This window comes from Tachysurus fulvidraco, chromosome 21 (genome assembly GCF_022655615.1).
Source record: "Tachysurus fulvidraco isolate hzauxx_2018 chromosome 21, HZAU_PFXX_2.0, whole genome shotgun sequence".
NCBI lineage: Eukaryota > Metazoa > Chordata > Actinopteri > Siluriformes > Bagridae > Tachysurus > Tachysurus fulvidraco.
Genome location: NC_062538.1, coordinates 5,076,629 through 5,092,539, shown reverse-complemented (window position 1 = coordinate 5,092,539; position 15,911 = coordinate 5,076,629). Strand labels below are relative to the sequence as shown.

At 38.3% G+C, this 15,911-nt stretch overlaps 1 protein-coding gene across 3 annotated transcripts in view; it reads left to right on the top strand.

The window, feature by feature from the left end:
- Window positions 1–15,911, top strand: part of slc8a4a (solute carrier family 8 member 4a) — a 71,674-nt gene that overhangs the window by 15,729 nt on the left and 40,034 nt on the right. For all 3 annotated transcript variants that reach the window (XM_027176729.2, XM_047805666.1, XM_047805665.1), the window contains 2 exons: window positions 13,259–14,645; window positions 15,337–15,845. In XM_027176729.2, coding sequence (XP_027032530.2) covers window positions 13,332–14,645; window positions 15,337–15,845 — 1,823 coding nt within the window. In that variant the 5' untranslated portion in view covers window positions 13,259–13,331. The remainder of the gene's footprint in view (window positions 1–13,258; window positions 14,646–15,336; window positions 15,846–15,911) is intronic.

Sequence of the window (15,911 nt, the reverse complement as noted above, 5' to 3'; positions counted from 1 at the left end):
GGTGTGAAATTGTTTAGTAGGGCATTCGGCAGGGCTGTACGTGCTGTATTGATTCATTTGGCAGTTTATAACGAAGGCAGAATATAGTCCAGACATCATGCTGTTAAAGAAAGTGACACTGAGAAACTGATACAAACACTACAGCTTTCCACTGACTGACCAACATCAAGGCCAAAACAGATGCAGGGAGAACAGAAGGACACACACACACACACACACACACACACACACACACACACACACACACACACACACACACACACACACACACACACACACACACACACACACACACACACACAATACACTATCATTCAGTGGTACAAATAATGCTTGCAAAGCCATCAGTCAAAGTACAAGTCACACGATTATGATACAATAATAATTATAGCCAGATTGAGATCCATATTGTTTTCAAACCTTCAACCATTCATTTAGATTTTTCTCAGTAAAGAACAGATGACAGGAAGTGCTTCAGAAAATTGGATTCTCGAATCTGAAACCAAATACTATGCATGCGGTGACTTTTATGCATCCCTAATAACAATAGTGATTATATTCAATACATTAATAGCGTTTAAAAGCCTTGTTTCTAGAAACTCATTATTTTCTAACAGGAAATGTAGAATCCCATTACGTCCTTGCAAACCTTTTCATTTAATTTACGATCTTTACAATCCCACAAATCTGTTTATTTAATCAAGACAAGAACTTGTGTGGCGTTCTAGGAAAACCAGTCAGATGTTCATGATGCTGAATTCTGAACAACAAAAAAATGTATATGATGTTTTCAGGTTGTCCTTTTATTAGCTTTTTTTCCTTTCAGGTTGTCCATTTTTAGAGTGTTTGTAGAACTTATAATAAATGATCATTTCAACCAGCATATAAATTCAGCCAGTGTAACTGCTCCGCCTGATATTCCACTGCCGCCATGCTGGAGGGAGCCCTCAATCACCAATACTCTCATTTATATATGGGAGGGTGATGAGTGAAAGACAGCATTTTTAGCCACTAGTGGGCACTATAAATATTTGGTAATGTCATATGGCGTAACTAACGCACCTGCCGTATTCCAGTTATTTATAAATGAAATCCGGATCTGCTGCACCAATAAGTCACTGTTTACATTGTTGACATTCTAATCTACTCCAAGTCCATGGAGTAAAATTTCTGGGTCACTCAGGGTTCACCAATTTATAAGAAATTATAGCTACATATTGTCCCCCTTTTCCAACACCGCACAAGGAGTCTTTGCCAGAAGCAGAGTTTTACTACAGCCCCTATCCTGCAAACTCCAGACCCCAACCTCACATTTGCATTCAAAATGGATGCCTACAGCTGTGGCACTGAAGCTGTGCTATCACAAATACAGGGCAACCCAGCTGACATGGCAACCCAGCAAATAAAAATCTGCAAAAGGTTTCTACATCTAGTGCTATGGGAGGTTCATTGGAGTAGTGGTGGCTCAAGCGGTTAACGCTCTCGTTTGCTGATTGGAAGGTTGGATTTCAAGCCCCAGCACTTCCAAGCTGCCACTCTTGGGCAATTGAGCAAGGCCCTTAACCCTCCCTGCTCCAGGGGTGCTGTATCATAGTTGCCCCTGCACTCTTCAGTTGGGATTTGCGAGGAAAAGAATTCCACTGTAATGTATATGTAATAAAGGCTCATACTGTATGCCCTATGCTTTTATTCATTTTATTTCAATACAGCTAGATAGGATCAAGGTCAAATGTCTAATAGGGTTTTTAAATACTTAAATACTTGCAGTTATTGTTGTCCTTCAGCTGTTTGAGGCGATGTTTGGGGTAACCACAGTGGATCATCCAATCCACATAGTTTGTTTTGGCACAGGTTTTATGCTGGATGACCTTCCTGATGCAACCCTCCCATTTTATCTGGGCTTGGGACCAGCAGCCAGAGTTTACCCCTCAGTGGCTTGGTTGGTTCCCTGCCCAAAAATCGAACCCAGGTCTGAGTTGCCTGTAAATATTATCTGAATTTATTGACATGTATCTGTATGACTTTTTTGCCTTGTGCTACTGCCATGTGATTGGCCGATTGGATAATTGAATCTTTTTAATAATATCAGAGACAGATGCATAATTATACATAGAAGGAGAAAGACTGAAAAAACATTTGTGACTTGGCCTTGGCTTTACTCTATTACAGAACTGGTTTAAAGTATAATTTTGTTATCGTGCCTTTGACACCCTAGTTATGGAAATATGCACAGCTACAGCAGCTAACTGAATAAAAATGTGTTTTGTGTTGTTAGAGAACACAGATGATGATTCATGCTTAAATCTTCACCTTGGTAATCTACTTTAGCTTTAAAATTTCAAGTACAGTAGCTACAGATCCCGTCTTGTAATTTGGTCTTGAAATTACAGCCGTGGGTGATGACAACCTTGTCTGAAACCATCTGTGACTCAGCAGTTGAGTTATCATATGATGAATACAACACTTTGATCCTTGTTTCCTTCGGAAATAATGTTAATTTGATGGACAAGGTTAGTCATTCATCCTTTAAACATATCTGGTGTGTTAATATAATGAACTACAACCGTGTGCTAAATGTATATCACAATGAATCATGTGAGTTATGTATGTTATGTCAAGGGTCTCCCATTGCTCATGTGTGTGTGTGTGTGTGTGTGTGTGTGTGTGTGTGTGTGTGTGTGTGTGTGTGTGTGTGTGTGTGTGTGAATGAGAGTGAGTGAGAATATGTCAGTACCCCAGGGAACCATTCTTGATCTGATTCATGATAATGGTGTACATGTTGTTGCACAGCGTGGAACCTAATACGTTAATGCTTTTCCATGTTTTGTGTGTGTTTGTGTGTGTGTGTGTGTGTGTGTGTGTGTGTGTGTGTGTGTGTGTGTGTGTGTGTGTGTGTGTGTGTGTGTGTGTGTGTATATATATGCATCAATGTACTTGTAAGCACCATATATAAAAGTATTGGAATCTGAAGAGAAGTACATTTAAAAATTCTAAATGCGTATTTTTAGGATCGATGACTTATGCAGCAATACAGAATACATGGTATATTTTACAAGTTTAACTGTAATCTCCTTATTTGCTCCTCCAGAAATGATAGAAACCATAGCAATGACCTAGAGCTTGCACATATATTGAAAATACAATAGCTGCCTTAGCAGATTTTTAGCACAACCATAGCTTACTGTGATTGGACAAAGTAAATGGCTACGCTTTAGCATTAAACGCTAATCTATGACTGAAGGTTACAATGCTTTCATGCAGTGAATGAAAATAAAAGAGTTTAGTTGAAAACAACGAGGAAGGCAAGGTGCTGAGTACAGCACTTCTGTTATAGATGGAGTCAGTTTGTTCACAAAGTGAACCTGGGAACCTGGGAATTGATTGAACTGTGTTGCTATTGAAGTGGTCTCTACAGCTGCAGGTATGTTGTAAGTAAAGAATAAAACACGACACATTGTGCTTTTAACAGGAAGATGATCAATGACAAGATGGTGACTCTTTGCCTTGCACTGTCGCCATGCTGAGAAACCGCTAAACCGTTCTTTCTGAAGAGAACTTCGAGTTAGAATCTGATTTATTTTACTTAAAGCTCGATTTTTAGTAACTGGCAATGTCACTCCTCCCGTTTTCACACTGGCACCAGCTCATCGCTCAACACGGGGTTTCCAGTGAATATTTAGTTTAATATTTAGTGTCTGTTGCCATGGTTACACTAGTTGTGTCAGAGTAATGCAATATGGCCACATTAACCACACAGAACGTTACAGAATGTATGTGAAACCAGCCATCTGACTCTCAAGCCGGTACGACACATCTTGTCTGTTCCTTTAACACAAATCATTTTTTAATTATCGAGGGAACTTCCTTGTGTGTAGATTGCATACGTATCACAGCTTGTGTGTAAATTGTACGTATCACTGTCTGTAGTATGTAAATGAATAGCAGACAAGATTTATGGAGGTGCACCATATATTCTGGAGAGACACGTTAGCCAGAAAGTGTGGCCTTTAAAATAAATAGTTTTTACTTCCTTAAAAAAAATTAGCAGCCAAAGAAACTACTTTTTTGCCACTTTGGATGCGGTTTCTACTTCAGACGAGTGTGTCTAAGTGGGACAAGTGAATTAACCTTAATGAATTAGTGAATATTAATCCTAATTGAAAGTATTTTTTTATTTAACTCAAAATATTATTACATTATTACATTATTATTTTTTTTTTTAAATGTTTGGCAACCAGTGACTACAGTTCAGAAATAAACACGTTTTACATTTAGTAATGTTAGGGGTAGAATGCATGGTCTCTATGTAAATGTGTGTGTGTGTGTGTGTGTGTGTGTGTGTGTGTGTGTGTGTGTGTGTGTGTGTGTGTGTGTGTGTGTGTGTGTGTGTGTGTGTGGTGCACACCTCTTCAGGGGCTGGATTGCAATGGCTTGCAGCCAGACACTAATTGAGGGGAGACTCTGCTGAGTTCCCACAGAGGATTATAAGTAGAGAATTTAAATGCTGCTATTACTCTAAGGTTGCATTCACGTTAATATGCACGCAGATGCACACACACACACACACACACACACACACACACACACACACACACACACACACACACACACACACACACACACACACACACACACACACACACAAACACGCACAAGAGAGCATTCACACAATGTTGGGACAGCATTGACGCTATTGAATTGACAGTTAATGAGATGCATTTGTGCTGAGTGGCAAATACGGTGCTGAGTTAGTACTTCACAATGGTGTGTGTGTGTGTGTGTGTGTGTGTGTGTGTGTGTGTGTGTGTGTGTGTGTGTGTGTGTGTGTGTGTGTGTGTGTGTGTGTGCATAAAATAGTACAATGCATTAGTCTAAGCATACTTTTCCCTCACTTCTCACACTGAATCTAAATCTTATCATTGTCAACAGATTATGCACATTACATTGACTAAATCTCCAGCAGATCACAGCTCTTTCACTATGATCCTGTATAATGCTGCTAATCCCTAATCCCTCACGCTGAAGGCAGATCGCATCGAAACATTTGATTCAAAACAATTGGACTGTATCACCAGCCTGAGCAAACAGAATTTCCTATTTAGATGTGAAGATGGTTTCTGGGGAGTTTTGAACTGAAGGATACTTAGGGTTCCATTTCAAAAATAAGACCTTGGGAAGCTGCTTGAAATCCGCCCTGAATCATTAAAACTCAGATATCATTTACTTCTCATCTGATCATGAAATTATCTCATGGCATCACTTGAATAGAATAGAAGTGTTGAATCAATCTGAATCATGCACTAAATGATCATTCCCTTATTTTCATCTCCTAATTCTGTCACATGACCTGATGGAGCATCATATGCTTATCACTTACATAAAACAGTCTAATGAAACATTTGCTAAAGTAGAGCTCCAAAAATGTAAAAAATATGAGCATACTGGTGGTCATGAGTCTGCTGTGGATGTGGCCGTCATGCCATCTTTGAGCTACTGTTGCGTAGTCAGCTTTGTGTTCGGGTCTTAATCAGCGATCATTTGAAGAATTCGGCAGGAAGGAAATTAGCATTGGGTCTGCGGTGAACTCGGAAATTGACCCGTTGGTTCCTCAGGAGCTCTTGGTTAATTAATTCCACGCAATCATAAACCGCTGTAGAAATTAAAAACATTATTTACATTTACATTATTTACTGCTCAGTGTCACCCAAATGAGGATGAGGTTCCCTTCTGAGTCTGGTTCATCTCAAGGTTTCTTCCTCAGGGATTTTTTTTTGCTACCTTCACCTCCAGCTTGCTTATTATGGAAAATCGTTAGAAATCATTTTAAACGTTAACATTTTTATTTTGTTTCTATGCTAAAAACTGCTTTGAGACAATGTCTAGATAAATTCAACTCATTGAATTTAAATCATAAATGAAAAAAATAAGTATTCTTCTTGGTTTTTCACCTCATGGCTTGGTGTGTTGTGTGTTTTAACTTGCTTTTCTGCTCACCAAGATTGATCAGCTCAAACTACTAAACTCTATCGTTCTGCATGAAATCAGAGGAGATCAGGAGCCTAACAAGCATCACTAAGTCACTCAGATCATATATTCCCTCCACTCTCATGTCCTGATGTTTGGAGTGAACATTAAACAAAGCTCTTGACCTGCATTTGCAAAGATTAGGGTTTAATTTAATACTATGTAATGCCAGGGTAGCAGCCATTTTAAAAAAATCCCTAAATCTGATCGCTTTAGTTCAAGTTTACGATGTTGATTTATGGTTTAGCCGAAATATAAAACTTATAAATCTGTCTGCTTGTAGAAAGCTAACTAGATAACAGTGATATCTGAGATGGTTTTCTGCTCACCACAGTTGTAAAGAGTGAATATTTGAACTTTTACTTTTATTTGATATAGCACAAACCACTAAACTCTGAGATCATACTGCATGGACAGCACAGGAGCTTGGCAGTTTATGATAATACTCAAAACAGCTTAGCATGTAGCATCAATCAAAAAAAAAAAAAAAAATCCCTAAATCAAATTGCTGTAGTTTAGGTCCATGACGTTGTTTTATTGTTTAGCCGAAAGATGAAACTTATGAATCTCTCTGCTTGTAGCAAGCTAAATTGATAATATTTCCCTCCTTGGCACTCCTCAGCATATGCCTGTCTGCCTTGTTACTATAACAACCAATGTAATGAGGATACAGGGTCTAAAGAAAAATCTGATTTAGGAAATAAATCAGATTTGCTCGCCTGTGTGAACGAAGCCTAAGGGACATTGTTTTTAGATCTGGGGCTGTCTTCATTGCTGTCTGCCCCAGCTCCTCCAATTAAAGCAATCATTAAAGTAACAGTCTGCCTGATAGATGATTTCATAAGGTTACAATGGCTCCACGAGGAGCTAGGAAAGATAATAAACATTGTCTTACAAATGTATTCCCATACTTAAGTTCTGGATCTATGGTCAGTTTAATGTGAGTCATTGCTGACTGTCCTGTAAAGAGAAACTCCACTTAAGATACCAGAACAGGATTTTGTAGGAGATGAATGAACCCGCAGTTGGATGTTAAGTAAGACACGCCTAGGTCGTTGACAGTCACGCTGGCACAGCACTGGTGCCAGAGCCGCTGGGAGCAATCCTGCCATTGCTATAAATAGCATTAGCACCACGTGGAGCACTAGTGGGGGAGCATGGCTTGCGTTGACTACAGACATCATTCTGAGGACAGAAAGGAAGGAGGAAATGAAGGAGGAAAAAAAACAAACAGTCATTTGGAGGAGTTATGAGAATGCTCAGAGAAACGCTGATAAGGATTTCAAACAGACGTCAAACATAATCAGCTCATGACATTGCAATATTACTGACAATGGCTCAGGGTTTAATTCATTCAACATGGCCTTTCTTCAAGTTGGGAACAGCTGAGCGAATGCAATGTGTGTCATGGGTCTGTGTGTGGCTCATTAAACTGTCATATGACATCAAAACCAGCAGTAATTTCATCCCAAATAATGTGCTTCAGTTCTATGAACACAAACTCCTGCTCACTGGTCCCTTATTTATGCGGATACCATGGCCCCATTACCCCTCATATACATATAATTACCTCTAATTAACATAAGCCATGCCCTAAATTACGCAAGTGTCAGCAAATAAATGGAAAATAATCAGTTGGTGCAGTTATCCAACATCTGTGGATATGAACTGAGTGGAGAAAATCGAATTTCAGTGAAGTTACTGAAGCCGGTGTCTAAAGTTGCAGCTAATAACAAAGTTCTTTTCCGAAAAAAAAAAACTTTAAATAAAGTTAGCACAGATTTAGCTGAGGAAAAATTGTCTAATTTGTCTTTTGCAATACTTTGGGTTTAACAGAAACTAATGGTATCATGTATCACAATTATGGAAGTGTGCTCTTTTTATGTCTTTAAAGCTTTTCCGAGCCATACTCGAGCACAACAGAGCCGTTTTGCAGCCTTACCTGCAGGTAGTGTTGTGAATTATTTATAGCTAGTTTTTATTTATTTATTTATTCATTTTAGTACTCGAATAGCTCAGGTTATTACATCATAGGCAGATTTACATAAAACTTTGTAGGAATAAATAGATATATATGAGAGTTTTTATTCTGAACAAATGAAAAAATATCCTGATAGTGATGTCAATAATCCACTGAAAGGAAGTCCTAAATTAATTAATAAAGGTGTAACAAAGGTGCTTAGTGGTGTGTATGGATGCCTTGCAAGTCCAGCGTTAGGGTTTCCTGCCTTCTCCCTGTGTGTGGATTCTGCAGTTTCACCCCGTGGTTTCCTCTGGGTATTCCAGTTTCCTTCCCCAATCTAATCACCAGCATTGTAGGCTGATTGCCATCTCTAAATTGTCTATATATTATGATTAGTTGTTCATATATGTATGATTCGTGCGTGAGGTTGTGTGTGATAGAAGTCTTTGATGGTGTCCCAAACCTTGTCTCCTGGGATCCAGACTCCTCCTCCTTCCCATGTGTATTAAAATGGCTACAGAAAATGGAAAAATACATAAATTCAGCCTTGTAAGACTGCCTCCAGGTCAGAGATTCATGCTGTCTGTACATGTATGGTGCTTATAAATGTAAACAAAGATACGTCTGCTACTCTCACATTTACAAATTATGTTGATACTAATCCCCATTACTCGCATTTTAGTACGAGGTTCCTGTGTACTTTACTGTTAATTTTAATATTATTAATTATTAATTTGAATAATTTATTATTAATAATTAATTATTAATTTTATTGGAAAAATATATACAAAAAGATACATACAAAAATCAATAAAATAGTCATCTTACTTCTGCAATTATTGAGTATATACATATGTATATGTACTCAATATAAGAATATATAGTTGTGGAAATGCATACGATGTTCTTAGTCTTCCTATACAGGTACATGTAACATGTGCCTATATTCCAACATACAGAATATTCCTAATACTTACAGTAACTGCTCCTAACCACCAACCCACCACTTTTGTCTGCTCGATACTCACTGTATGGAGAAAACTGATTTGATTTCAATTTTTAATACTTAAACCACTCTTCTTTATTTGCTATGATCATTATCGATCATCACTTAATTGTCATCATCAAAAAGACTGGAAAATGACGTGGAAGAAAACGTATGGGAAGACTCGTGGGCAGTGGAATTTGTAAAAACTCTGAAATAGATGGTGCTGTTGTCTGTTTGAGGTGATTTTGTAGTAAAAAAAAATTCAATATTGTCCTTTTAAAACATTTTCACTGTTTATTGCTGTACAAATGGTACAAACATATTTAATCACTTTTGAATTATTAATGGAATTGACACATCATTTTAGACAAATTGCATCTTTTTAGGACAAAATGTTCCTTTTTTAAACAGTTTTTTTATACCCATTTTTAGCTGAAATTATTCACTAATATCCCAAATGAACATGATCAACCAATGTTAGTGCTATATTTTTCGTATCTTAGCTAAGACAAACATATATAAAAACCTTATTTCACATTAATAAATTAGAACATTCTGCAGTGTTGAGTTAATATTTGCATATTTCCCTACTGTGGGATGAACAAAGGATTATCTTACCTTATCAGGCCAGTCAAGTGATTTTGAATCAGTATTAACAAATTAATTATCACGGCAAGTCTTTTATAAGATAAGTCAGAACACTGTTGGGTTTCTGTATGTAGAGTATCATGAGATCATCTTTAGCTGCTGGAGAGACGAGGGAGTTCCCTGCTGAGTGAACAATTCACACCTGTCTACAAAAACATTTATTACAGAAATAAAATGGATAACACAAAAGCTTTTTTGATAGTAAAACAATGGCAACATTAAAATGATGAAAAACGGCAAACTTTTAACTCTGTGTGTCTATGAGCTAGTCACAAGTACCTTTGCAAATTTTAGACTCTGGTACAAAGAGTTCAAAAGGGTATGTGATTATGTCTGATTTAGTGCTGACTGTAAAATGATATATAAAGAGAAAAGTTCTGGATCACTGAGCAACAAGCCTGAGTCACTATGCTGGAGAGATATGGCAAAAACTTAGAAATCATGGAATTGCTAAGGGCCTGGAGTTTAGGATGGAGGTGTGTGGTGTATGTATGAGTCAAATAGACAGCAGCATCAGTAACCCATACATGATTCAGGCTCTTATGTAAGCATAACTGTGGTCAAGTTTTTCTAAGCCACTTCTTGTGTGCAGTGCAGCATTACAGTATGGGTCAGAATTTCAGCTGACCAGCAGATCTGAGGGGTTTCACACCAATGAATCCAGTGGAATTTTGTCTAAAAAGCAAAAGTACAAATAATGTTTTTATAGTAAATATATCCCTTGTAATGAACGCTATTTGTAATGGAAAAATAAATTCAAATTCAAACGTATTTGTATAGCACTTTTAACACTGGACATTGTCTCAAAGCAGCTTTATAGAACATAAACATAATACAAAAAGTTTAATACAAAGATTAATATAATACAAAAATTCAAGATTAATATTAGATATATTTACATTTTTTTGTATTTATCCCCACTGAGCAAGCCTGAGGTGAATGTGGCAAGGAAAAAACTCCCTTAGATGGTAAAGGAACCAGACTCTAAATGGAACGTCATCCTCATTTGGGTGACACAGGAGGGAGTGATTAGAAAATGGTGTATTGATGAGGAGGTTGTTGTCCTCAAAGACCATGGAGTTGGCATCTCCTCTTAGAGAGTCCGAATACTTCATGAAGCAGAATCCAACCGGAGATGGTAAATCTCTAGATACCTCAAAAAATATATCACGTGTAGTGGACAATATTATTATAAAAAAAAATCAGACTATTGTTTCAACTGTTGAAATCAAACTAATAATAAATTTATGACACAGAGAAAAATCTGTAATATAAATGTCTACATCAGTTCAGTACGATTAAATTGAGTCACATGAATGTGTGTGTGTTTTTTTTTTTAATCCAACGTAATTTGATTGTGTAATTTCAAAGCTGTGAATAAAATCGAAGCCAAGCTGAGGATTGAACCCGGCTCTCTATAATTACATTCATTTCAATACAACAGTTTTTCTTCGTGTCCATGGCAACGATCTCATCCGAAAACGATCCAAAATGTTCTACTGTATATAAGCGATTAAATCTATTTTTTTTAAAATATTGTAACGTAACTTATACAGAATTATCGAACAGATTATCGAACAGAATTAGCGAACTCGAGGTATAATGTTGACCAAATGTGAAAAAACCTACATTTCCATCAATAATTTTATTGCAGGCTTTGTAATCTATTACTGCACGTCTTGTATTTAAAGCTGCATTAAAAAAAAACACTCTTTGAGAGATCAATAGCTGCACACCACCGAGAGCAGAAAAACACACTCCTCTGTTAAGTCATGAACAGTTGTGACAGAAGCAATAACCCAAAGATATAATCTAAAATTGATGAGATATTTATGCAGTATTGATTTCCTCTACGTTGTGACAAGTAATAAACGCCCGCATGCAGTATATAATACGCAGTATGCAGAAAGGTTAGTAATTAGTTTTCTGTAATCAGCTTATAAACATGAAGAATTTCAAGATGTGTAATTTGACTATGTTTACTGTGAGATGATTATATTTCTTCAGTGTTTATTGAGGTGATCTTTCCATCAGTATAGAAGTCTATGATTTAATCACATATTTGCACATCGTCTGTATTTGCATTAAGCGATTCAATTCAGACCCAGACTATTGATGGTAATTATTTTTTTTATAGTATGTTAGTGGCTTTTAATGATGTTTTTAAAAATAGCATGAAAGTGTTTTCACCAAACCCACGTTTCAAAAATTGAGCTTTGTAAATTTGAATATGCAAAAACTTGTGAAATTTATGATGTCAGGTGGTCTACAAATGGCGTCTTACACCCGTAGGTGTCAGAGACGAATGCCTCCCAAAGATAGCAACATAAATGGGAAATATACTTTAAAACAACAAAACTGCAACACATTACAAATATGAAACCAATAACAGAAAACACAGGGAGAAAAAACAGGAGACAAAAGACCTGAGGACTCATAAAAAAAACATGCACAAGACAAGGTATATATATATGTAGGAGAAATTATCAAAGAACATAAGGAGCGCGTGTGCGCAGAATCAGGAAGGAGTTAATATGTTTTTCTGCCCAAAACTGTAGCCACAACGTTGAAAGCAAAATTTGTCTAAAACATTTTTGTTTGCTGTAGGATTAAGATTTTTTTGGTGCTGGAAATCTTAAGAGGCCCAACTCTGTCTCAACATGACAATGCCCTGTGCACAAAGCAAGCTATGTGAAGACCATCAAGGCCGATTTAGAAGAATTTCAGTGTCCTGCACAGAGCCCTGACCTCAACCCCACTAAACACCTTTGTGATAAACTGGAGCAATGGATGTGCACCAGGTCCCTTTACCTGACATCAGTGCCTGACCGCTGACAACGTTGTGGCTGAATAAACACAAAACTATACATTTTCCAAAATCTATTGGAAAGTCTTCCCAAAAGACTGGAGCTTACTGTAACATTATAACAGATTATAAATATGGGATACAAACTTATGACTTATTAATACTTTGGAATCAGATGTTGATTATGTACTGTAGGTGTCCACATACCTTTGACTAGTGTATTTTAAATAAAGTGAAGGAAATTTATCTGGCTTTTCTTGGAATAATTTAAAATGATAAAACAAATTCATTTTCAATATCAACCATTTTGTTCAATTTAAGAATTCATTTCGAGAAAGATGCCAAAAGAGGGCTGCGTGTTTTATTTATGTAATTTAAAAAATCTAAAAAAAAAAAAACATAAAAATTGAGGAATGGAGGTGAGGATTTAGTGCTCATCATTTTCTGGATGAACATGTTTTGCTTCATCTACAAATTCTGAATTTATATTTAATATTTACAGAATCGTGTTTACATTTTTAGAACACATCTTTCCTTTTGAAAAATATATAAAAAAAATCATGTAATTGTAATGTTTTGCATATAAAGTATCCGCATACTTTATTATTATTCTTTTTATTTTAGTGTATCTTTCCTTGGGGATTGTAAACCCATACATAGATCTTCAAATCTCTGGAATATGATTGATACATTTGTTGATAATTAAATTGTAAAGGTTTTTAATGCCCTCATAGAGAAATGTTGACATTTGATTTGAAGAATTAGATGGTAAAGTTGACTTGTCTATGTTTAGTGAAAGTGTGCCATTTTCTGTTCTTGTCCATTTCAGAGGTGGATATAGTGAAGCCGATCACCAGATTTTAGGAGCTGAATTCGGATTTCATTATCAGTACAGCAACACTATGCATCACCTCTGTCCCCAGCATACCTCCACTACCTGGCTGTCTGCTCTCCTCATCGTCATCCTTAGTGTTACGCAGTTTTCCCAGGCCACCTCAGATGCCTTGCACAGTAGCCCAGGAAACTGTTCTGAGGAGACCGGCTGCTCTGAGGGTGTGGTACTTCCTGTATGGAACCCTCAGAACCCATCAGTGGGAGATAAGGTGGCGCGAGCCATTGTCTATTTTGTTGCGCTCATCTACATGTTCCTGGGAATGTCCATCATTGCGGATCGCTTCATGTCCTCCATCGAGGTCATCACCTCGCAAGAGAAGGAAATCACCATTAAGAAGCCAAATGGAGAAACGACCACTGCCACAGTCCGCATCTGGAACGAGACCGTCTCCAACCTGACGTTAATGGCGTTGGGTTCTTCAGCACCTGAGATCCTGCTGTCTGTGATTGAAGTGTGTGGCCACAAATTTGAAGCTGGTCATCTTGGTCCCAGCACCATAGTAGGCAGTGCTGCATTCAACATGTTTATCATTATCGCTATCTGTGTCTACGTTGTTCCCGATGGTGAAGTAAGAAAGATAAAACACTTGAGGGTCTTTTTTGTGACCGCAGCTTGGAGTATGTTTGCTTACATCTGGCTTTATCTGATCCTATCAGTATTTTCTCCTGGTGTGGTGGAGGTCTGGGAAGCTGTGCTGACGTTCCTCTTCTTTCCCATTTGTGTTCTCCAAGCCTGGATTGCAGACCGCCGTTTGCTCTTCTACAAGTACGTTCACAAGCGCTATCGTGCCGACAAGAATCGGGGCATCATCATCGAAACGGAGGGTGATGGTATATTCACAAAGATGGACATGGAGATGGATGGGCAGGGCAACAACTCTCACCACAAAGAGGTTCTGGATGGCATGCTTGCTGGCGTAGAGGAGGGAGGAGGCGGCGGAGGAGGAGGTGGAGAAGAAGAAGAGGCACGAAGAGAAATGGCTCGTACACTGAAGGAGCTGAAGCAGAGGCACCCTGAGAAGGACATGGAGCAGCTGATTGAAATGGCCAACTACCAAGTGTTGGTTCAGCAACAGAAGAGCAGGGCATTCTATCGCATACAGGCTACGCGCATGATGATCGGTGCAGGAAACATCCTGAAGAAGCATGCTGCAGACCAGGCCAGGAAAGTGGTGAGCTGCCATGAGGCCAATGCACAAGAAGAGGATCCTCACACCATCTACTTGGAGTTCGAGCCCTCTCACTACCAATGCTTCGAGAACTGTGGTTCCCTCAAACTGGCTGTCAGCAGACATGGAGGAGACAGTGGCTGCACAGTAAAGGTGAGCATTCACATTAGCAAATCATCACATTATGACTCAGTGACTGTTGAGAGAATATTGGCTCTGAAATTTACAGAACCGCTCTGGTGGCAAAAATGGATGAGAGCATCAATGAATTTTAATGACAAACTATGGAGATTAATTATATCACTTATTCTCTAACTCGGTCATTTTCTCGGCATTTTACTTGCTAAGCACCCAAAAGTATGTATGCAATTTCTTTGTTAATATTTTAATGTCTATTTTATCAGAAGGGTTATTACATGTAGGACAGCAGAAAAGAAATACTGGATGTATACAATATACATTCATTGGTCACTTTATTAGGAACACTCATATTTGCTCATTCATGCAAATATTTGGAATATTGGAAAGATTTTTGGAAAATTCAAAATTTTTAATTTCGATTTTCAACTGTTCAGTTTCCGCTTCATGTGCAGGTGTTTGTCTCATGCATTCATTCTAGTAGGCATTAATCACCTGCCGGGACGGAGAGCATTGAATTTGAGTTTGAATAGAAGACGGGATCGGTAGATTTTTTAGCAAATGATTCAAAATACCAGCAAATTTTTGCTTCTGTATACACCAGTTTCACTTATTTCAGTCCTTTAAAGTATTTTTTTCTTGATCTGTATCATCTCAGCACCCACAGATCTGTAACTGCAAAATCCTGTGCTGTGTCTTTTTCCAGGTGGACTATCGAACTGAGGATGGCACGGCTAACGCTGGCTCAGATTATGAGTTTGCTGAGGGTACGCTGGTCTTCAAATCGGGCGAGACCATAAAGGAGCTGACGGTCGGTGTAATTGATGATGACATCTTTGAGGAAGACGAGCATTTCTACGTGCACCTCAGTAACCCACGTGTCGTTCATCGAGCCGAGGTCTCCATTCTCGATCCCAATGCCCCAGGCAATAGCCTTTTGGGCTCCGTCCCCATTCAGCCAAAAGCTGCACTGGGTGCTGCTCATACTGCCACGGTGACCATCTATGATGACGACCATGCAGGGATCTTCACATTCGAGAGCGCATCAATGCGTGTGAGTGAGAGCGTCGGCATCATGCAGGTGAAGGTGCACAGAACGTCTGGAGCACGCGGAAAGGTCGCAGTGCCGTTCCACACCAGCGAGGGGACCGCCAAGGCTGGAGAGGACTACGAGGAGGTGGCTGGAAAATTGGAATTTCTCAACGATGAGACCATGTAAGTTTCTAAAACTTTTTATTTCTTCGTTCTTATAAGACAGTTGGGCTTATCTCAGCAAATTGT